Here is a 23344-nt window from a genome sequence, read left to right as displayed (position 1 = left end):
CAAAAGGAACAACGAATTTTGGTCATATGACCTTTTATATTTTAGATAACCTTGCTAAATTTACCCGTATTTATAAATCGCTCTCAAGTCCGAGATGGATCTTGGTAGTTGTATTCCGCATGTAGAAGAGTAGGCAGAAGGGGGAAAGTGGGGAGGCAAGAGGCTCCCCATTTTCCGCCGAATTCTGGAGGCATTACGTGTTGAGTGGCGAATCAATAATTATAGTCTTATAGATACATAAGTTTAATATAAACGACTATACCTGCTCGCCGTCAATGGCAGATTGATGCTGCAGAACAGCAGATCTGATACGCAGAGTGATAGAACAAACATGGTGGTCACATGGCCACGAAGCTTTGGATGCATGAGGAGTGCTACTGTTGTAATGAAGTTGCCTGGAAAAAAATATATAATTAATATTAAGATAACGTCATTTTTTTTAGCTTCACGCTATATCCCGCATATAGGCAGAGTAGGCAGAAGGGATCGAGTGGTAAGGCACTCCAGTCTCCACGAACCGCTAAAGGATTACAAAGCCACCACGTTTTGTATTGTGGCCAGAGCGAGGAAATGGAAATAATTAATTACCCCGAGTAGGCACCGAATCCACAACCGTCGGGTTTAGTCAAACACTGTGTCGTTATACTAGGTAGGCCTCCTATTCACAGTTCTCGAAAATAGTCTAAATGGTCTAGCCAATTAATTATAGGCACTTTTTTAGTTTTTTGATTTTATTTTCTGCGTAATCTAATATCGCTGTTACAAGTACAATTGTCTTGTTTTTTTGCTTAAATTTGTGTTGACTGTTGAGATTCTTTATAAAATAATAATATATTGTGTTGTTTTAAAGTGTCGGTTGTGTAATAAATGATATATTTCGAGCGGTTTAATTTATTTAGGACTAAATTAATCGAAATGGTTAACAGTTCGAATTCCATTTGGGTAAAGGTTTACTGTTTCTCTCTTCTGAGACTAGATATTGTGGTGATATCTCCTGTACGGTTTCCAAGAGTCATGGGTTCAAATCCCACACGTCAATTTGTTTACACTTTTTTTTATAAAAAATATTATTTTTCTCTGTCATTTAATTAAAACTATAATGTAAGGATACATGCTGATGTCATCAATGCATAGAACTTATCAAGCAAATTGCCATGAATCTTCATATCCTGTTAACATTTTAGACTGTGAGTCATTAATTGCGTATATTGCAATGCGTTCGCAATTAAACCTAATACACAATTGGTTAAAATTGCGTATCGATTCAATATCTCTAAGTGGAACTCTTGTGGTGGAACTATTAGTATAAGTTACGTTAGATAGATTCTTTTTTGGTTCCCGTTTTTCCCGCATATAGCGGGGTAGGCAGAGGGAACCTAGTGTAAGACACTTCCTTTTTTCTCGTCATATTTGCAGCGGAAGTCAACGTTTAGATTTCTTATTTAATATTTATTGTTATTTGCCGCACCTTTGAGAAGCAGTAGAGACATGATTGAATGTAGTTGGTTATCGGTTTTGCTTCTACTCGTGAAAATCTTAATATAAAAAAACAGCTTCACACTTTTTTCGCTTAACAAGTTAGGGAACCTACTGTTTCCCCTCTCCACCCAAAATAATATTTGTCATTTATGTTTCCCCATCTAGATTAACATAAACCAGTCAAGTTCTGACTCCTGACTCTCCCTCTATGAGCCTCTGAGGCGTATATGTAACTATAGTAGCATTCACTAGTCATTGCTGTTATTATTAGCTTGTAGGTACCATTATCATCACGTGTTAGCAACGCCAGTATGTTACAATAAAAATAATTGAAATGAGATAACCATTTAATTTTTGCGCGAAACGCTAACTGTCACTTTGCCTTGTCATGATTGATAGCATCCGGGGTGTTGAACTGTAAGAAAACGAGAGATAAAAATGTTCTAAGCTAAACTTTTGTATTTTTTAACCGACTTTGAAAGAGGAGGTTATCAATTTGACATGTACCTATATATATATATTATGTGAGATTACTAGGACGCGGACGAAGCCACGGTTTAAAGCTAGTGACTATAATTCCTACATTTAAAACAATTTTTTCAACGATTTTTAATACTGTACAAAACAAATAATTTCTGCCATAACATTGAAAATAAAATGATCGATTGTATTTACCCACATAGCGTCAAGGGGTCATTTGTCCCTCGGTTTATAAATTGACAATTTGATCGATACCATACAATGTGCTTCTCCGAACACGCTAGATCCTCGTGTCTTTGTTAATTATTATCTATTTTCATAGAGAATGAGATAATTTTTTAGCTTCATTATGTACCCCTCATATACCTACCGGGGTAATCTGAGGGCACCTAGTGTTAATACACTCCTTTCTCAACTTTTTCTCAGTGCTGTATACTTTCCGCTTACTTCCATACATCTCTTCATTACTTTTACCAAAGTAATAAAATGAAAAATATATGTGTAATTACTCCCCTGAATGGATTCGAACCGACAACTATCGCGTATATGTCATTGCAGTCAGTCAATTACTGTTCCAATGCATGAGTTTGAACAGTTTAAATATAATTTTTTCCATTAAGAGATATAAAGGTGATAGAGAATAAACATTCATGCTCATTTGAAAGATATCTCTTGGGTGGCAATTGAACTTTCAACTTCTGTCTTAGCATCAACGTCATAAGTCCATGGTGTAACTATAAACGCGATGGTCGTTGGATCGATTCCCACTCGGGGAAACCACCTAGCCCTAAAGGCCTTCCTTCTTTGTGCAGTCAGATGAAAAATAAACATACACACATATTATATTAAAATCACTCAAGAACCAATGACTAAACTCACATTAATATTTACTATTAATATTTGTATTTAAACTGTTTTGACTGTGATCGATCGAGTCCACTTGTGGGGTCATTTGACGGAACTTTGCGATGAAAGATATTCATTTCATATTTATTTTAGTAAATCGAAATGACCGCTATGGCTCAATTAAATTAGAGTGGCTGGCTGGCATGCACACTATGGGGGAATTCATAGGTTGTAAAAGATGCATAGCAAAAAATTTAATATAGTAAGAAAATAGAGTTAAAATAAAAGTAAAAAAGTAACCTTTTTAATGGAAAGGCAAAGGTAATCGAGTATACGGGTCACCACCCACAAACCTTTTATGTTATTTTTATCAAACACGTTGAAAACTAGATTTTATATTTTTAATTTTTATATTTAGAAATTGTTTTTTTTTTAAACTTTTATAATGTTAAATGTTAAACTAAACTTAAGCTCTACGTTTTTTTAGAAAACATACTAAAGCTTAACATAGTGGGATTTGAACGGTGACTATTAAAAACTATTCAAGCCCTCTGACCACTAAGCCATTCGTTTCCATTAAACTACATTTAAACTTTCGCTTTAATTTTTATACGTTTTCTGAAAAAGTAACTAAGATTTTATTTATTTTGCAGAACACTCGTTACCTATGCGTAGAGATTTAAAAAAATCTAATTGATAGCAGAAAAAAATATTTGAAGTGAAGAATAATAGATATAATCAAACAAAGAACTGTAAACAGACTGGACTGGACAAGATGGCCGAGGGGTGGTTAATTGCTTTCGATAATGGCGCACGTGTCAATACGGCACTATTTAATAGAATTGCTTTAGTTTAAGTGCATGTATGTTTGTTTAGTATATGTACCATACCTATATTATAAATTCGAAAGTAACTCTGTCTGTCTGTCTGTCTGTCTGTCTTTTACGCAATCAGGGCCAAACCGCTAATTTAATTGTGATAAAATACTCATATAGAGATACTTGAGGGTCTCGGGATGAACATAGGATACTTTTTTTTCTCATATTTGTAATATTTTCTCAATATATTAAAATAATTAATTTGACATGCAATATATTCCGCCATGTTAATAACAATCGTCGCTACGCGTTGCCAAGCAACGGCTTGCAAAGTTTGTTCTTTTAAGAAAACGTCACCCAAAGTGAGTTTGCTTAATGCATACATGGCGCGCGCCGATGTAGATTTGTATACATTAACAAAAATTAGATAATTTCTATAATTTGATATTCATCCTTATGAAAATAAATATAATAGTCACTTTTAGCATTTCATCTAGATGGAAATTATAGTTTACTGTATAACATTCTAATAAATAATTAAGGAGATGTCACTGATTCCAAATGACCTAGCCTACGAGTGGTATAGTATGACCGACGCGAACGGGCAGATGACTATGATGGTTTAGTAAATTTTAATATATTTTCGAATTACTTTTAATTTTTATGTAATTATTTGCTGCTTATAATTAATTTATCTCAGTTCGGTTATCTATACCGATGTTATACATTTTAAATATCGTAATTTTAATCATTTGAGATTTTATTTAATATTGTTCGGAAAAATTAATAATTATTTAATATAGAAAAATGTTTAGTACGCGCGCACGGCAAACTTTAGGTACTTTTTCTAATATTAAGAATTTCCTTTAGTTACTTTTACTTCTTTTGTTTGTTCATTTCGGTTACTCAGATATTTTTTCTAATAATAAATCTCTACTTATTATTATTTTTTAACTTATTTTAATTATTTAGGCTTATATTTTCGCGGGCGTAGCCGCGTCCGGGCCCACTAGTTTATATATAAAACTTTAGCAGTAAATATTAACTGCAGAGTTATTAGTACAAAAAATGGCGATTCATTCAAAATATAAGGGAACAGTAGAATTAATAAATATTCTTCAATCTAAGATATTATTGTATGCAATGATATCTTATAGTAATATTAATTTTCTAGCTTTTAATTCAACTAGCTATTTAACTTCGCCCGTGTGGCCAAATGGAAGTAAACAGGAGTTGTGTATGACACATGTGACATGACACATTCTAAACGCCCGAGGTGATTTTGACTAGCACTACACTAGTACAGCTGGCACTTAGCATATTATTTAAAATATTTTTTTACTAATACTATAATAGTACCTAGTACTTTGCAAATTGTATGTAGATACTGTGCGTAACGGGTTTGAAAGATTTTTTTAAAATTTAACATTCCGTTCCGTAGCAACGTTTCTTACGTAAAGTGATTAATCCGTTACGCAGATACGAGGTCACGTTAACGAACCTTTTTGATTGAATCTATCAATGTTATTACTATTACGTTCGCCTTCGTCCCCTATGTAGTAATAAACTATAAAAGATTTATAGGATGAGTTATTAATAATATTTAGAGCATTCATTATATCATTAATGTACCTAATTATTTTTTATTTTGTTTATTTTTATCAGCTTCACACAGTATCCCGCACAGAGCAGGGTAGGCAGAGGCCACCTAGTGTAAAGACTGATTCCCATTTCCTGGAAATGAAAATACTAAATATTTCATTTCCCCCAGGTTTCCTAAAGGGGGATCGAATCCACAACCGTCACATTTACAGTCGCACACTTGAGCCCCTACTCTACGACGACCTCAAAAAAGAAAAAAACACCTTCTTTCATCTTTTTGCTACCAATAAATATAATAATAAGCACGCATAATATTTTAACATTTTTTTTAATTATTTTTTTATCGTATTGCAAATCAATAAAGCGGCGACTTCTGAGCGCTGCACGTGACGTCGATGAGACGATTGAGTTTCAATTTAATTCTAAGCAGTTGTTATGTGCGTATGTGTTCAGAAAGTTCTATTAGTATATTATAGTTTTAATATTATGTTTTTTAAGACCTAGGTTAGAAAAAAAAGAGAGTAGAGACACTTTTTAAGACGTGTTCAGTATTTCTACACTGAATTGGACCTAGTGTTCACATTAGGTTCCCTCTGACTATCCTGCTGTGTGCGGGATACAGCGTGAAGCTGATTTCCGCTGCTGGCGTAATGAAAAATATTACCACTAAGTAAACAATTTTAACAATATCATATGCGCACGCGCAACAAGCTTTCTTCTACGAACCGATACGGTAGCGATGATCCATATCGATACGTAAACTGATATCGATGTTATGTAAACATATATATCGGCGTTTTTTTTTTCTAATAATTACTATCAAATATACTTATATATATTTTTTACTGTCATATACTAATATTATTACTTTGAAGGCAATACGAATGGAATATTTTTTTAATTTACTGCCGGTAGATAGGGGAACTCGGACAATGAAGGTGAACGCTAATATGTATTTAAAGGGACCTTTTGAACCCGCACCTGGGTTCCAAGTTCCAAGCACAACCCTGAATGAGAGATTAGGTGACTATAAAAGCGAGGATTGAGTTCTGTCACTAAACGTGTCCTACAATATCTTTTTTTTTACTAAATAAAATTATGTAAGTCATTGCGTTCTTTGCTTACCTAGTATTAACCAGTAGATATTTTTTATTATTTTTATAGTCGGATAGGTAAAGATAACCTGGGGGTAAGACACTTCGTTCTCTATTTTCTGCAAAATTTTCAAGACATTATGTGGCGGACCTCAACGCCGCGTATTGTCTCGTTATTACGGTGAGAAAATGAAATAATAATTACTATCTAAATTAAATTTAAACGTCGCGTTTCCTAACTGCACTGACTACAACCAGGAAAATATATTTTTTGTATATAATATAAACATTTCCCTAAGGAGGATTTTTAACTGCGTCACCATAGGATCTGGACATTCTTCTATGAAACGTACATACCGACATTTCGATTTTTATACATATATGTAATATATATGACGTAAATGGTATTAAAAATTGACATGTTTATGCTATACAAAATGGTAATGATCCACTTGCCGTGAAGCATTATACAAACAAACTGATTCTCCATTAGGATAGAGTAAATAAAATATTATCATTTATCGTCCTGTCAATAACTGACTAATATTTATAGGCAAGTGCACTCGAATATTGTAAAAGTGGAACTTTTGATAAGAATTAATTTAGTAATTTTGTATGTATAATATGGTCATTTAGGTATGTATGGAGAGATCTGACGAAAAGACACTCCGTTCTCCACTTTCCTTTCAATATTATAATCTGTTTCGGTAAGGTCACAAGCGTGTAAACGCGACAGGTTGCGAGTTCGATTCCCACTCGAGGAAGTGAAATATTTGATATTGTCATTTCTTCATTCTGTTGTTGAGGCAAAGCAAATGCCTCCAGAATTCACCGGAAATTGGGGAGCGGAGTGTCGTAACACTAGGCACCCTCTGCCTATCCTGCTACATGCGGGATCCAGCGTGAAGCTAAAAAAAATATACAAAAAACTTACCTAATACCCCAACTATGCTAAATATACAGGCACATGCCGCCGCCAATATCGTCGCCTCGCGCGGATATATAGTGTCGAGCGTAGAATTACTTGTTTCTAGATCCATATTAATTACTTAATTTATAACATGTCACTAAAATTAAGATATGATAGAATTTAAGTAATTCATTTTATATTCTTGTAAGCAACGTCGTTTGGAATCCATCTGGTGATAATTTGTAGGTGATATTTGCTCGAAATAATGATCTGAAACAAAAATAATCATAGATTAGCCATGATTTAGGAGAAATGATGAAATAGGGAAATGTATGGTTAGTAAGAAATTCGATTAAAACATGTGGCCATCGCCTATAACAAAACAATAAATGAAGAATTTTATCATATCTTTTTCAAATATTTACATAAAAAAATTACATAGAGGACTAAACACAAACATTAACAAACATTGAACATTTACCAAGTACTTGATAAACACACGTTTACCAAGAGGTTTAAAAGATGTGTTTTAAAATAATTATTCTATTGTTCTTTAAAATTTTGATCTCGATATATGTATAAATTAAAGATCTTACTAAATTTAGAGACCGTCGCGGCGTAGCGGTACACTGTCTGACTGTGAACTTGACGGTTATGGGTTCGAAAATATTTAATTTTCACTTCAGAAAATAAATATTTTTTAGAAAAATTGGCCAGTAAGTAGGGACGGAACAGAGTGTATTAACACTAGGTTTCCTTTGCCTACCCTGATGAAAGAACTCATAAGACAAATTGAGTTCTAAAAAATAGAACCTACTACCGTCAACACTAAAACATCTAAAATTTACCAAAACACGTTAAAATACAATACATAAGTTCATTCAACCGTTCTCCTCTAAAATATTCCATGTTGCCTGCGTGCCCGAGCACCCAGCTATTGAGATTTAAATGTATTTACATGTTTATCGGCAACAATCACTGGACTACTGGAGCGTTTACTCGAACACTCGTTCACGTCCATTGACATAGATATCTATCGAATGGTATTTGAAGAAAATTTCCTTTAAATTTCGTTTGTACGAGATTTCATAGATTTCGGTTAAAAAAGTTAATATTGAAATGCCGAAGATTCGAAGTTAGTCAGAGAAAGTGACAGTGACAGTGGTCAGGGTGGTAGGAGGGTCCATGGTAGGAGAACACAAAAAAGGGAATTTCCGGAAACATCTACGGAAACGAGATTTCAAATTTTGTAATCCTTTCAAGCAAAATTGTGGGCTAAAACTAGTATTCTCTAGTAAGCTCTTCAATTAAAACTAAATGAATAATTGTTAAAAAACTATGAACGAAAGTGGATAACGGAAATATCTTAATAGGAATCTGTTTGTCTTAATACCAGGTTCCCAATTTCCTTCTGCCCTTGCTATCTGTGTATTATAACGTGAAGCTAGAAAATAATTGATGGAAAGTTAAATCAAGACAGAAAATTAAGACACTACGCCATACTCGTAGGTGTCGATAATAGCAGCAAAAACAAATATAATTGGTATTATTATCCATATTTGTAATCTATAATAAACAATTTATGCTAACAGTAATATATTATTCGAGTAATAAATTTGATAAAGCGTAGGCTGGTTTCATTAATCGTTCAACTCTTTTCAACGTGCGAGCTGTCTGTATATATTTGCTGCTGTACACATTGTTTACTTATGTCTTGATTATAATAGTATTGGAATACTTCTGTTTTTAAAATCTAATGTTTTTTTTTCAGTTTCACGCTATATTCCTTTTAGCAAGAGGGAGCCTAGTGTCAAGATGCTCCATTCTCCGCTTTTCAAGCTAATAAGGCGTGTTGAGTGACGGAACACGAGTTAAGATCGCAACTTCTTACTACAGCAGCGAAGAGAAAATAATTTACTTCCTTGAATGTGGATCGAAACCATAATCATCACGTTTACAATGGAACGTAATACATATATACCATTTTTTTTATACAGGGTGGAATTGTCAGCACCACTTTAAATGAAACCACAGTTTTAACTACTCTATAAAAGAATAATATAATTCTGAAAAAAAAATAATTCCCAAAAATGAAAAAGTTATTTTTTCAAACAAAATAAATAATAAAATTATCGTTTTAAAATAAACGTCATTTGTAAAGTATAACATAGGCAAGACACACTTACCTGTCAAATCGGAAACGTCGCACACGTATGTGTGCGTCACACGAAATACAGGTATGGATAAAAATCGTAAAATGAAAAAAAAATCCTACGTCCAAACTATTGAGGTACTTTGATTAATTTCTTAGGGGTGGGTTTGAAATATATTACCCTATACGCAGTTTCAATAAAAGAAGCGCTGCCTCTTCCACCCTGTATAATTGCTGAAATGTCACCTATCCTTGGACCTTTTTTAGCTTCACTCTATAGAGTTGCGGGATATATCCCGCACACAGCGGAGTATGCAGACGGAACCTAGAGTTAAGACAATCCTGCGAAACTCAACGCCGTTCTCTGCCTCGACTCCAGACCGAACAAATGCAAATATTTAACATTCAAATTATTCTAGTGGGAATCGAACCCACAACCATATCCAGTGACACACTTGTGCCCCTGCGTGTATAATATGCTAAAATATCACCCATCCTTTGAATGAGTCCAGGAATAAGCGCGGCACTCGTAAGTGTTGTCATTATGTATAGTTTGTCGATCATTATAAGTTTATTAAACGCTATTTGTATTCAGCTATTGTTGGCCGCCCTCGATAAGCTGTGCCCTTGGCTTGGAGTGTGAATACTGTATCTTATATATTTTATAGGTTTGTATGACTGTTCAATAAAAATGTATGATGGGTGATGCTAATTCGTATTGTTTTAGCTCCACGCTGTCTCACACTTAGCTGGGAATGCAGAGGGAACCTAATATTAAGGAGGTCCCTTAATATTAGGTTCCTTCTGTAGGTACTAGTCCATTTCCTAATTTATGGTTGATTTTGGAGACTGTTGAGTGGTGAGCTCAATGTCGCGCTTTATGTTGTTAACGGGGCGAGTGGAAAGCCAATCTACCGTCGCGTTTACACGCCACGATAGTATCAATTGTTATAATCATTTAAAATATGCGATGACTAACGTTATAGTCTAAGATACAAATGCCAGTTATAATTGGACAAAGTAAAGCATTAATATTGACTGGAGGTTGAATAGAGGTTGTTTATCGCATAGATGCGACGGTTTTGGGTTCGAGTCCAACTCGAGGGAATGAAATATTAAATTATTCGTTCCGCCTCGCAACCAGCTGTACTTCAGGGATTCGGCGGAAAGTGGGGAACGAAACTTAATATTAATTAGAAATTATATTTAATTTTAGATTAGGGAAGCCTTGTTTCATTTATATAAAGACGCATGCATCTAGGTTGGTAGGGATACATTTATTGCTAGCTGAACTTCTATAACAATTAGATACGTACCTAACCTACGTACCCGCCTAAGCAGACAAGGCAAACCAAACATTCTATTTATCTATATATGTATATTCTCCCGAATGAGAATCGAATCCACAATAATCTCTTAGTTTTGTTATTGCTTAAAACATTCATGAAGATCTTGATCCATTTCTTTTCAATTATTTTAAAATTTCCTTATCCACAGATAAGAAAAAAGAACTATAAATGACAATTAATTATCACCTTAAAAGGGATGTGGCTGTTTCCGTAAAGCGACACCTGATCGTGTTATCGTTAATGACAGATGTCAATTCAATTTCATCGAGTGCTGTGCTGTTTGCGAACATCACTAATTTGCTAAGAGCTGTGTCCATTACTGAGTATTGCGTTTAACTAACTATTTTATGTATCTTCGACCTTTTCTATTTTTTCTGTAAAAAAATAAATGTTTTTTGGATATGTTCCGATAAGCTTCCTAACATACAATATCTTCGACTGGACGACAAATGAAAGACGGATTGACCTGATAAAAAACAATTCTTTTAAATTTATACATTTTTTATTACACATTCACGCTGTATCCCGCACAAAGCAGTGTAATCAGTGGGAACCTGGTAACCTAGTAGACACTTCCGTTCCCCATTTTCCGCTGAATTCTGGAATCTTAACATAGGAACAGTTTAGCGGGAAAAGTTAATTAAAATGTAGAAATGTAAAAAAATGTAGATTGTTTACATGTTAATCATATGTTACGAAAATCGTAAATTTATCATTAAGTAATATCTTTTTGAGACGATCGATATATATTTAAACCAAGGTTTGTATCTACTACTTAAAAGAAAACGTAACTAAATTAACACCATTAGCTTTGAGAACTATTCAGGGCCTTTTTGTTTATAAGTAAAATTTATATTAATACATCAAACCGACCACATCAATCAAATTTGATCAAGTAGCCCTCAGTACAGGAGTGACCTAAATTTGTTCACAGTATATAAAATGGATTTCAATCTTTCTTTCATCAAATTGTAATGGATAAATCTTTGTAAATAATATTTAGAAATTTTAAATAATTCTGTCTTGGATCAGTTTCATGGGGTTAAATATTGAAGGCGAAACTATGGGATTGAAAACCAGTTTTTGAATACAGTGCGATGTTTAGTTCTATAACTCAACACAAGAATTGAAATCGGGCGAAAAGTAGAGAAAGAAGTGTCGACACTATCTTCTTTTTTGCCTAAGCTTTGGAACCAAGCTGCAAAAATATAAGTTCCACGCTAAGAAGCCTTGCTAAGGCAAATTTCTTCGACTTGGTTAGTAGAACACTAGGCAGTCGACTAGTTACTAGCTTTTCCTCGATCATAATAATGCAATAAGGATTCAATAAAAACCGATGTTAGACGTTTGACGTAATAGACAGCTGGACGTTCATCGAGTGCCTGTATTTTAGTATAAGCACGTATCGATCTCAGTACTCGAGCAGAAACGTCGGCCCGTTTCGTAAACAAATTTTAGTTTATTATTTAATGAAAAATTAATTTATTTTTATTATTACTGTCGTTTCGGGGCATACCCCGAAAATAGATCAAATATTTATTACACATATATAATTGAAGCCTTCCTTGAGCTATGGTTCAAGGTTCGATTTTCACTTTGCTATTTCTTTAATTCTAAACAACGTCTACAAGTCTTTAACATAAATGGATAATGGAGAACATATTGCTTTTAGAGTTTAGAAATTAGTAAAATATTAAACTTAATTCATCATCTAAATTTGCAGTGCCGTAAGACGTAAGTAGGAGATCCGGTTCTTAATTTATCATGAATGCATTATTATGACGTCAAGTTATCGATAATACTTTTTTGTTTTGCAGCTAAAATATTTAATTTCTATTAATTATAGCCCTTTTTCTGTTTCCCGTTTCATATTATCTAATTATTGGACAAATCTAAATATGCATAAAAAATTTAAGATCCACTCTTAAATTATTATGAAAATTAAACATGTAAGACAATAACTTAATTCAATTCAATTCTGATCGAACATTTCGTTGGATTCCGAAAATTTTTAAGCCTTATTCATGAGAAAGATCGCTGATATTACTTTGTTTTAGCTTCATGTTTTAATCTAGGGGGAGTAGCCAGAGAGAGCTTCCTTCAGTATCATCGACACAGACTTCGCGAAGGTCAACCGAAGTCTCCACTGGATCTCTTACCACTTTTATTTCGTGATATCAATTACGTTTTCTTATTGCCAAAACCCGGCCAGCTTAAAAGTATTACACTAAACATACTACGAAAATAAATAAACAACATAGACATAAATGCGAGCGAAATTGGCAAGGGTCATTAAACATGCAATTTATTGATTGCCAAATCGTCCCTTGAGACTACTTCCCCTATACTTCCCCCATCCCCTACTTTATGTGCATTTTATCGCCTCGGGTAAACACCCTAAGCTTATTTAAGGTTAGCTGGGCAAATGAAACGTTTAGATCGACGTTTCGATGGACACTGTCGAGGTTAAGCTGTTAATCTACAAGTTTACTGGGTTTTCTTTTTTTTTTGTATATAGATATAGTAGCCGTTGAGGCCAGTCGTGACGCAGGTGGCCATGCGTGTGTGAACGCGAATGGTGTGGGTTCAATTCCCACGTAAGAAAATTAAATATTTAATTTTAATTTTGCGCTCTGGTGTCAAAGAATTCGGCGGAAAGTAGGGAACGATTTCTTAACACTAGGCTTCCTCTGCCTATCCTGATACATTCGGGCAACAGCGTGAAGCAAATAAAGTTCTTCTTCATTTCGTTGCGCAGTTGTGGGTTCGAGTCCCACTGGTTAGATTGGGTCATTTCCTGTCAATGATTCGATAATGGCCCGTTCGTCATGATCGGAGTGTCATAACACTAATTCCCCCGAATAGCAACCCACAAACGACGGGCTCAAATATATGATCTATAATTTATTTAACAGATTTTATTGATAGATTTTTAAAATGACAATTTTTCGTATATTATGTAAGTAATTACTGTACATAGCGAGTAATTTGTGCATCTAGGCCACTTACCCGTCTGGTAATTAGTGTTATATGACGCAATGGTTAACATATTCTTGGTAACAGATAATTGTTTAGGTATATACCTAAATATCTATATCTATATTAGGCATATTGACCTAAATTCCCAAAAAAAGTATATATAAAAATATATTTTACCAAATTAACAAAGTAAATATTATATATATTAAAAATATAAGAATACCTACATATTGCAAATAAAAAGAAATTAAAAACAGATATGTACTGATGTCTCGGTGATATTAGTAAAAATTATAATTTTATTGTAGGTATGTCCATTATATTTTATTTTGTAGGTGTGTGGTACGAAATTGGTTTTTCGGTCTGAATCATCTCATGACGAATAAAGTCATCCACGTCATCATGTGAAGGTTCGTCCCACGACGTAATAAATAAATAATATTATGAAGGTGTTCGAAGATTCTGCCAATCTGCTTAGTATTTATTATAAAATAGATACAAGATAAAACAAATGAAAAATGGTATAAAGGCGGCCTTATCACCACATGTGAGCTCTTCCAGGCAACCCTTTAGTAATATTATATATTCGTTTTAATTTTTTTCATATTTGACATTTTCACTTGTCGACCGTTCCGTACCAATTTCAGGAATGTAACTCAACGGGAAGTGCAACTTATAAAAAACAGCTGACAAATCTAAGTTTGCGCCCATACAATTATAAGTTTGTAATAGGTGTTTTCCTCTATAAAATATCTATAAGTGTACACTTTTTAGATTTTTTCCTTTATTTGTACAGTAAGTTCTTACTTCGTGCCAAATATCATAATTAGTAGGTCCACGGACTATAGTGTAGGGTTTATAGGCTATACCTACTATATTATATATCTACTTTGCCTAGATAAATGGACTATACAAAAAAAATACTTTTGCAATTTGAATTTTAATATCTGAGATTAGCGCGTTTAACCTAACAAAATATTAAACTAGAAGTATCGCTTAAAAGATAAGTAATGCTAGGAAGTTAAATTTAAACATACATTCTTAGGTTACTTATTTTTAACCTCAATTGAGACTAGGTAGAAAAAACAAACAAATTACTCGATTTTACACTTTCCGCACATTACCTACATTATCAGGTATCGGAACCCAACGGCGCATTGTGCCAATGCGTGGAACCCAAAGAAAAGAACGCCATGATAGCATCACTTATGAATGGAATTATTAATTTTAAAAAACATTATATGGTCGTCGTAGTATAGACTGCAACTGAGCGTAAAAGCGATACTTGTGGTTTTATTTCAAATTGAAAGAAAGAATTATTTTCATTTCCTAGATCTGGTAGACAAAGTGCTGCGTAGAGACCATCACCGGAAATTGGGTAAGGTATCTAAGCATTAGGCTTCCTCTGATTATACTGCTATATGCGGGAAAAAGTTTCACGCTGTATCCCGATCTTTCACGGTGCAAAGGGAACTTAGTTTTAAGAGATCAAGACATTCACGTGACAGTCAAGATTAAAGCTATAACTGTTTATTATTTGCCATAAACACGCAAGTATGATATAATTCTATTTATATCACAAAAGAGTCATAGGTGATTATCTAAGATCTGTACAATTAAGATAAAAATAAATATGAATCAAATTCGTGACGTGGCCTATTGTACAGTTTTTTTATTTGTTTTTATTTCAATTTTAGTGAGTCCGTCCTGGTGTAGTGGTGGTGAGCACCAATGATAGAGAAAAAGGTGAACGTAACGATTCAAGGAATTGTGCTTTCATTGTCTCTCTCTGGTAGGAAGACAAATAGCGGCGTTGAATTTCGCCGCTTAACACACAATGTCTCGAAAACTGGACGGAACGAGGGGTCTGGAGTATAAATATTAACTACATATTAAATTGGTGTACTGTGGGAGATGAGTGAATAATGAATATTTAAAAAAACATAACTAGCAAGCATTAAATAAGTTGTCTTTGAATAAAGCTAATAGCAATAGCAAAGAGTTGTAAAAAAATACTGAGAACTTAAAATTGTTACTAAATTCACCATTCTCTTATTTGTAATAATATAATCGTTAATGTTAATTAAACACATTGTGTTGATAAATTTTAATAGGTTATATTCATATTTGCAGATGTATTTGGGTCACATTAGATAACTTTTGACCCATGATAAAATTTCCTCCTAAAATCGCAACCAAATCTTGAGTACTTTCATCTTGTCTTCACTTTAAGAATAACAGACAGGCCTACGAACAGAGAGATAATAGCGCTGTGTGGTGCAATTAAAAACCAAATGCATTTGCATTTCAATAAGAAGAAGAATAAGTCCAATATCAACTTAATGAAAAAAATAAAATCAATGATAATTTAGTTGAGTTAATTAATATTCTCAAGAGCTAACATAAGTTAGAACTAACTTATGTTATTTTTTGTTACTAGTTACAAATGTTATGTAATATTTTGGGAAATACATTGTAATAGACAATGCATGGCGGCAGGTGGCCGTGGCGCGTGCGGAGACCGTTTATTTTTTTAAGAAACCAAAAAAGGGGCCAAAGATCTATCATGCGTGCCAATGTGCTCTCTTTTTACAGCCTTAACTTTGTATAAGAATGAATTTTATACACATAAATTATCTGTAAACATTATAAATTACGTGAATGCGGGAATAAATATTATTACAATAAGAACAATAAATTACGGTAAAATAAATAGATTATAAAAAAAGTTCCATTTTTATTAATTACACAGTTTCGTTGAATTGCATAGCAACCATTGACAGTTTTGAAATGCCGCAAAACAAGATCTTGTAAATGATCGCTATTATTTTTTATGAATATCTGTTATATGGTAAATTCTGTGATTTTTTATATTGTGGGTGGAATATAAAGCTTAAATAGGTATTCGGCCATGTAGAAAAAATAGTAAGATAAGTCAGTAAAAATGGGTAGAAAATAACATCCTCTTTTAAACCAAAAAGACAATAGGGTATTCATAAAAAATGGGTATACTCTCAAAAACAATAGAACAAAATCAAGATTCTTAGTAAAATCACTGTATAATTTAGCAAGTATAAGTTTTTGTTATTATAATTATTTGTATTGTAAGCACGTAGATAATTATAGTTTTGTAAGCCGAAATATTATGTCATTTAAACTTGCAATTTGACAAACCGTATTTATATTATTTTTAAAATATTTATCTTCATAAAGTTTTATTAAAAAAAAACATATTTACTTACATACTTATTATAAAATAATTCTAAATATTACACAAAACAAAATCAATCACAGTTTTAAACAAAATCTTCACGAAACACGACACAGTTAGAAATCTGACAGACAACACACCCTCCTCTATCGACGTTCCGCGCACCACTAACTGACAGATGGTAAATGGCGGGAAAGCGGGAATTAAAGGATTAACTAGGGTTGTAATTATATTGTATAAAGCCTTATTTTAAAATTGTTTACAAATTGTTACAGTATTAGGTTGAAAAAATATTTTCATTATATGCATTTTGTCAAAAACTTGGCGATTAGGCTCATATTCATATATACACACATATATATACACAATGCAATGTAAATTTTGCTAAATTATAATTATCTTATACTAAGCACTTTTTTAATGAATTGAATACTGTTTGATATTTGATATATTTTACAACAAAATACTTTTTGAAGTAAAACTTTTATGACGATAATTATTTATTTACGTATAAAATAAATTGTGTTCAAGTACCGGCAAACTTCAACTTAGTTTTGCTATATCTAAAAATATGTTATTGTAATTTAAATATCGCATTTGTATACCAAATAAATTTTATTTATATATTCAACGATTGAACAGGATAAAAGGCGCCAAAGTTGATCAGTAAGGCCAAGGGTATCCATAGCAGCTGTACGACCTATTGTCACATACAAACACCTATAATACTCACATTATTTGACATTTAATTTTGTTTCTTATTTTATCACTTTTAAGGTTCAAAATAGATATCATTTGTGAACGTCTCGAACGAATTTTATGCTATTATTAATCGGAAGCCACAATTTTATTGGGGTCCCATTGTAATGAATCTTTTTATACGCATCTTTTTTATTATTAAGTTTAAATGGTTTGTAATAACTTGTGGCAAAGGTTTATATGAAGTCTTAATATAAAATAATAATATTTTTAGATAATGGCGGTACTGAACATCCAGTTGCTCGTTGGTTCTTAAATATTGTTAATAAGAGTTTGTACAATAACAAATAAGTGACCAATAAATTATCTATTTGTAAACTGTACGTATTAACGACTATGTATCGAACTGAACTGAAATATATAAAAACATATTATAACAAAAACAATAAAATGAAAAATAAAAATCGCGAGAATTATATCTCACAAACAAAATTTAACCTATATAAATAGGTACCCTATTTAAGCTAAAGCAAGCTGGTTATAATAAAGTAACCAGAATAAGATATTATTCAAGGATATATTTGTACGTTACATATTTTATAACATTGGTAGATCATATTATTTAGTTTCTTTCCTTAATTTATCTTTTCTTGAGAAATGTTCGAATAAATAACGATTTATCTATTTATATTAGGATTAAGAAGAATTAAAGTTAGATTAGAATTAAGTTGAGATCTGTATTACAATTTGGTAATAGAAACGTACGTAGTAAGCTACACCTTTTGTATCTCTATCTGCCATAAAGGTTTACATCATCAGTTTTATTAGTTTTCGAATTGCTACTTATTGTAAATGATTTAACATACCGTATTGAAAATATTTTAGAATGCTTAGTAAAGCATATTGCTACACTTTTTTTGTTGAAGTAATATATTATTTTTGAACGTTAAAGTGTCTGTCAAAATTATGTCAAAAATAACAGATAATAAATAATCTCGATTCTCAACCAAAACAAATTGTGATCATGCCAGGCGCTGTTTCAGAATTCATTGACGATATCGAAGATTTGATATCTTCACAAGATATAACACCAAAAGAGAGATATGCGAGTCGAAAAAATGTTAGCGTACGCTCAAAGAAACGTGAAAATAAGGATGTTGAAACTGTGGAAAAGATAGTTTTGGAAAGTGTTGTGCCAGGTATAACCTAAAAATAAACATTGTTATTATTATTTGTTCTATATCTTTTTATTTTAAATAAAAAGCAGGTAATAGTTATTTACGGTCATGTTGTCATTATGTGCTATCATATAAATCGCACATAGGTAGTGTTTTAAACGTAAATGTACTTGTTGAACATTACATTTGAGTAAGTATAATTTAATTATTTCATGACATTACAGGAACTCAAACAATATATGTTAAAACATGGGGATGCGCCCACAATAACTCAGATTCAGAATATATGGCAGGTTTGTTAGCAGCTCATGGCTATAAATTGACAGAAGATAAATGGCAAGCACAGTTGTGGCTACTTAACTCATGTACTGTAAAAAGTCCATCTGAAGATCATTTTAAGTAAGTTTATATTTACAATTATATTTTAAGTAAAGTGTATCTGTAGCTATATTTTAATTTATGTAGTAAATACTTTAAGTAATAATAACATACATTATTTAAAAAAAAAACTTAAGAAATCTAGGATTATAAGACTTAGATTAATATGTAACTTGATGATTTAAAAGTGCTTGTAATGACATAATCGAAATAATTATATTTATTGATTTTGATTATGGAGAGATATAGAGAGAGATATTTTATCTTACCTGTCAAAGTCTAGTGTAGATTCTGGAAACTTGTTGTTATTGTGGTAAGTTCTGCTATGCAATATAATTACCTTCAGTAAATTTTTGTTTAATTACGAAAAATTTTTTTACAGAAATGAAATAGAGCTAGGTCAAAGCCGTGGTATACACATAGTGGTTGCTGGCTGTGTACCTCAAGGTGCTCCAAAAGCAAGCTACTTGCAAGGTCTCAGTGTAGTAGGCGTCCAACAGATTGATAGAATTGTTGAAATTGTTGAGGAGACTTTAAAAGGTGATTTGTTATTAGTTTTAGATATCTTAACATAATATACAAAATCATATAATTTTTTTTTTAAGTTTCTTCTCAAATATTAATATGAAAGCAAGTATACACTTTTAAGTGTAGTTTTATATGTAGTTATGTTATATAAAGATGAGAGAAAGTCTTAGCATAAATTGATGTAGATATGTATAATTGCAAAAAAAGATATTTTTAGACTACCACTGATGCATAGAAAAAAAATATCAAAATTAATTTATAAGTTGCTGAGTAATTACTTAACAAATATACAAATAGCATATACAGTCTATATGATAACCACTTAATATTTGAATAAATAAATTTTGATATATATTATTTGATATAGATAATAAATTATAGCGAACTTATTTTTATATATAGGTCACACAGTCCGTCTATTTGGTCAAAAGAAAACCGAACAAGGTCGTAAAGCAGGGGGAGCCTCCCTCTTACTACCTAAAGTAAGAAAAAACCCTCTAATAGAAATAATACCAATTAACACAGGTTGTTTAAATCAATGCACATATTGCAAAACTAAACATGCTAGAGGTGAACTTGGAAGTTATCCTCCAGAGGAAATTGTTGAGAGAGCTCGACAGTCTTTCAAAGAGGGTGTCTGTGAAATATGGCTGACCAGCGAGGATACTGGTAATGTATTGGTTTTTTTAAATCATATACATTTTATGCTTTCCTGTGGCACTGCACAAATAAGTTTCAAGCCGTCGTATCATGGTGCAGCGATACAGTTTCTGACTGTAAACTTGGTGGAATTATTTTCATTATCTTGGTTTTGTAACGATTCTGGTAAAAAAGTGTGTATGTAGGATAGTTGAAAGGCGGTACTTTAGGTACCGCCTATCAACATGTAATGGTTTGAATTCTGAACAGTACACGGATGAGTGATGGAGTAAAGTAGCATATCCTGCTCCATGTACCAAAAATTTATATGTGAATGTTTCGTAAAATATACATTTTATACTTTATAAATTGTATACTACAATATTGTAAAAAGTACATCTTCCATTATTTTATTTGCATTTTTTTAGGTACATATGGGCGTGATATAGGGACGTCTCTACCAGAGTTATTATGGAAATTAGTTAAAGTTATACCAGAAGGCTGTAGACTGAGGCTCGGTATGACAAACCCGCCGTACATTTTAGAACATTTAGAGGAAGTCGCTAAGATTATGCATCACCCTAGAGTTTATAAGTAGGTATTAATAGCAATGCAAATGGGGCCTGGCTCGCATAAACTTAATGTTTTATTATAGTGACATTATTTAAAAATTTTACATAAATGTATTATTTTGATGAGTAAGTTGTAAAGTTTTACCATTTTCAATGGATTATATCTTTTGAGTATTTTTTGCTTAAAAGTGGTACAAGCATTCATATTCACAAAACTTTCACATCTATAGGTATATATAATAAAACTTAAACTCGTTTACATAATAAGAGCTTTGATGTTCACTATTATTACACATTTTAAATTAAGCTGTTTAACTGGATTAGTCCCGTATATTTAGTATTATACATTTTTGGAAATCTGATCGTTGTTTACCCATGTCTACCACTGTAAATTGATTTGACATCGGGTTTCCGAAAACTTATTGAATTACTTAAAAGTGTTGGAAAATGAGGAACTGAGTATCTTAACACTAGGTTCCCAGGTTCCACCTACCTGCCCTGCCTTGTGCAGAGTATAGCATAAAGATATAAAAAAATATGTTATTTTAATTATTTTCACAGATTCCTCCATGTTCCAGTACAATCAGGTAGTAATATGGTGCTATCAGATATGAAAAGAGAATACACTAGAGCTGATTTCGAGCAAGTTGTCGATTTTTTAAGAGAAAAGTAAGAAAATTTTATTATGTGCTGGTTTTTTTTAAATTTGTATTTATTTAGCGAAGAATTTGGCGGACGTGCCTTTATTATTATTATAGCAAAGGAGTGTCTTGACACTAGTTTCCCAGGTTTCTTTCGCCCAACTTGCTATGTACAGAATACAGCATGAAGCTAATAAAAAACAAAACATATTAAAAATGAACACTTAAAATATTACATAATAATTTATCGTTTAAATTCCAGAGTACCAGGGATGACAATAGCAACGGATATAATCTGTGGCTTTCCAACTGAAACTGAAGAAGATTTTCAACAAACAATGAGTCTTTGTGAGAAATACAAGTTTCCATCTTTATTTATAAATCAATTTTTCCCAAGACCCGGTACTCCCGCTGCTAAAATGCCAAAGGTAAGTGATTTTTATGACTCGTCCAGATCACATATGTGAATATGAGATCACATGTGGGGATGTGGGATCACATGACGTGTTTATGTGGGACTCTTCACATGTGTTCTATAATAGCAGTATTTCTTGATAATTCCAGGTGCCAGTAGTTCATATATCATCATATTTTATATACAAAAATATACATTATAAAATATGCATTTATATGAGTCAATATATAGTTTCTATAAACTACTAAAAAGAGCCCAGTGTTCTAACTACAAAAATTATTAGATCTAATAATAAACGATTTTTTTCTAGGTCCCTGGACAAGAAGTAAAAAAACGTACGAAAAAACTATCAGAATTCTTCAGATCGTACGAACCTTACGGACACAAAGTAAATCAAATACAAGAAGTTTTAGTGACAGACGTATCTCACGATAAAAATTATTTTGTATCTCATAACGAATTTTACGAACAAGTGTTAGTGCCAAAGAAGGAAGAATATATGGGGAAAATGCTTGTAGTGAAAATTATTGAGGCTACGAAGTTCTCCATGATTGGAGAAGTAATGGAGAAACCTAAAATGCCCGGTTTGACTTCTCCGTTGAAGAAAGGTGAAGTGTCCGGCTTGGAGAAAGTAGCGAAAAACGGTAAAATTAAGATACCGGTTTCTTTTTATTTTCTGCTGTTGGCTGTTGTTTTGAGGATTTTGTGGATGTTGTTGTAAATTTCATTGTAAATATTGTATATTTTAGTGATTTAAAAAATAAATATTTTTTAAGGTGTTTTGTGTTTTTTATTATTTATTTATTTAAGAATGTCTCATAAGTAACATGGAAATATCTTTTTTTTTAAATAAAAAATATGAGGCCAGTCGTAGCGCAGGGGCACAAAGTGCGACTGGTTGTAAAGCTGATTTTTTTATTTTGAATAAAATTTATAATTTAATCAAAAAAATATCAAATAAAAAAAACAACATTTTTATAATGTTTTTGTGTTCTTGGCTGTTGCTTTGAGAATTTTATAGATGTTACTAATTGTTACGTTAACATTTTGTGAGTATATTTCTTAAGAAAATACAATAGTTTGACTTTGTTTTTTTGTTTAATACTTAAGATTTTAAGTAATAAATAATTGTAATAAAGTCTATTCTAATCTTAATTTAACTTTTAGCAATAATTATTTTTGGTAAAGCTTTAAAGATTTATTAACTAAACAATTAATTAGGGAAATGGTATTTAATTTACCATTTTCCTTCAAATAAGTTCTTAAATTACACTGTCCCATACAAAATAACAATTGTTTAGCGAAACTCATACAAAATGTTAGCATCAGGTTTAAAACAATGAGCAACTCGACACAATTCCGCTCTAGTGGTTC

The 23344-nt window shown here is 32.2% G+C and overlaps 2 protein-coding genes across 4 annotated transcripts in view; one reads left to right on the top strand and one right to left on the bottom strand.

Annotated features, from left to right (window-relative positions):
- The window catches only part of Tre1 (Trapped in endoderm 1), a 32276-nt gene extending 15174 nt beyond the window's left edge, over nt 1-17102 (bottom strand). For 2 of the 3 annotated variants that reach the window (XM_085188902.1, XM_085188904.1), the window contains exons 1-3: nt 16952-17102; nt 7254-7499; nt 263-395 (exon numbers count right to left, since the gene is read on the bottom strand). In XM_085188902.1, the coding sequence (XP_085045028.1) occupies nt 263-395; nt 7254-7359 (239 nt within the window). In that variant the 5' untranslated portion in view covers nt 7360-7499; nt 16952-17102. The remainder of the gene's footprint in view (nt 1-262; nt 396-7253; nt 7500-16951) is intronic. The other variant, XM_085188903.1, reaches the window with a different exon arrangement.
- Nucleotides 17103-18611: 1509 nt separating this feature from the next.
- Nucleotides 18612-22750, top strand: LOC146537462 (threonylcarbamoyladenosine tRNA methylthiotransferase). Its single transcript, XM_085188268.1, has 8 exons — nt 18612-18818; nt 19022-19196; nt 19558-19715; nt 20106-20372; nt 20771-20936; nt 21476-21583; nt 21818-21983; nt 22281-22750. Exons 1-8 carry the CDS (start codon nt 18644-18646, stop codon nt 22689-22691), a joined length of 1626 nt encoding a protein of 541 aa, XP_085044394.1. The 5' UTR covers nt 18612-18643; the 3' UTR covers nt 22692-22750.
- The last annotated feature ends 594 nt before the right edge of the window (nt 22751-23344 follow it).

This window comes from Heliconius melpomene, chromosome 7, assembly GCF_056956725.1.
Source record: "Heliconius melpomene rosina isolate 202511_hmr_F chromosome 7, ASM5695672v1, whole genome shotgun sequence".
NCBI lineage: Eukaryota > Metazoa > Arthropoda > Insecta > Lepidoptera > Nymphalidae > Heliconius > Heliconius melpomene.
The sequence above is the reverse complement of the archived record's forward strand: the minus strand, read 5'-3'. Positions and strand labels throughout refer to the sequence as shown.

Coding starts and splice junctions, on each gene's coding strand:
- LOC146537462 (XM_085188268.1), top strand. CDS start 18,644: ATGCCAGGCGCTGTTTCAGAATTCATTGACGATATCGAAGATTTGATA. Junction 19,197..19,557: donor CCATCTGAAGATCATTTTAA/GTAAGTTTATAT, acceptor ATTTTTTTACAG/AAATGAAATAGAGCTAGGTC. Junction 21,984..22,280: donor CCGCTGCTAAAATGCCAAAG/GTAAGTGATTTT, acceptor ATTTTTTTCTAG/GTCCCTGGACAAGAAGTAAA.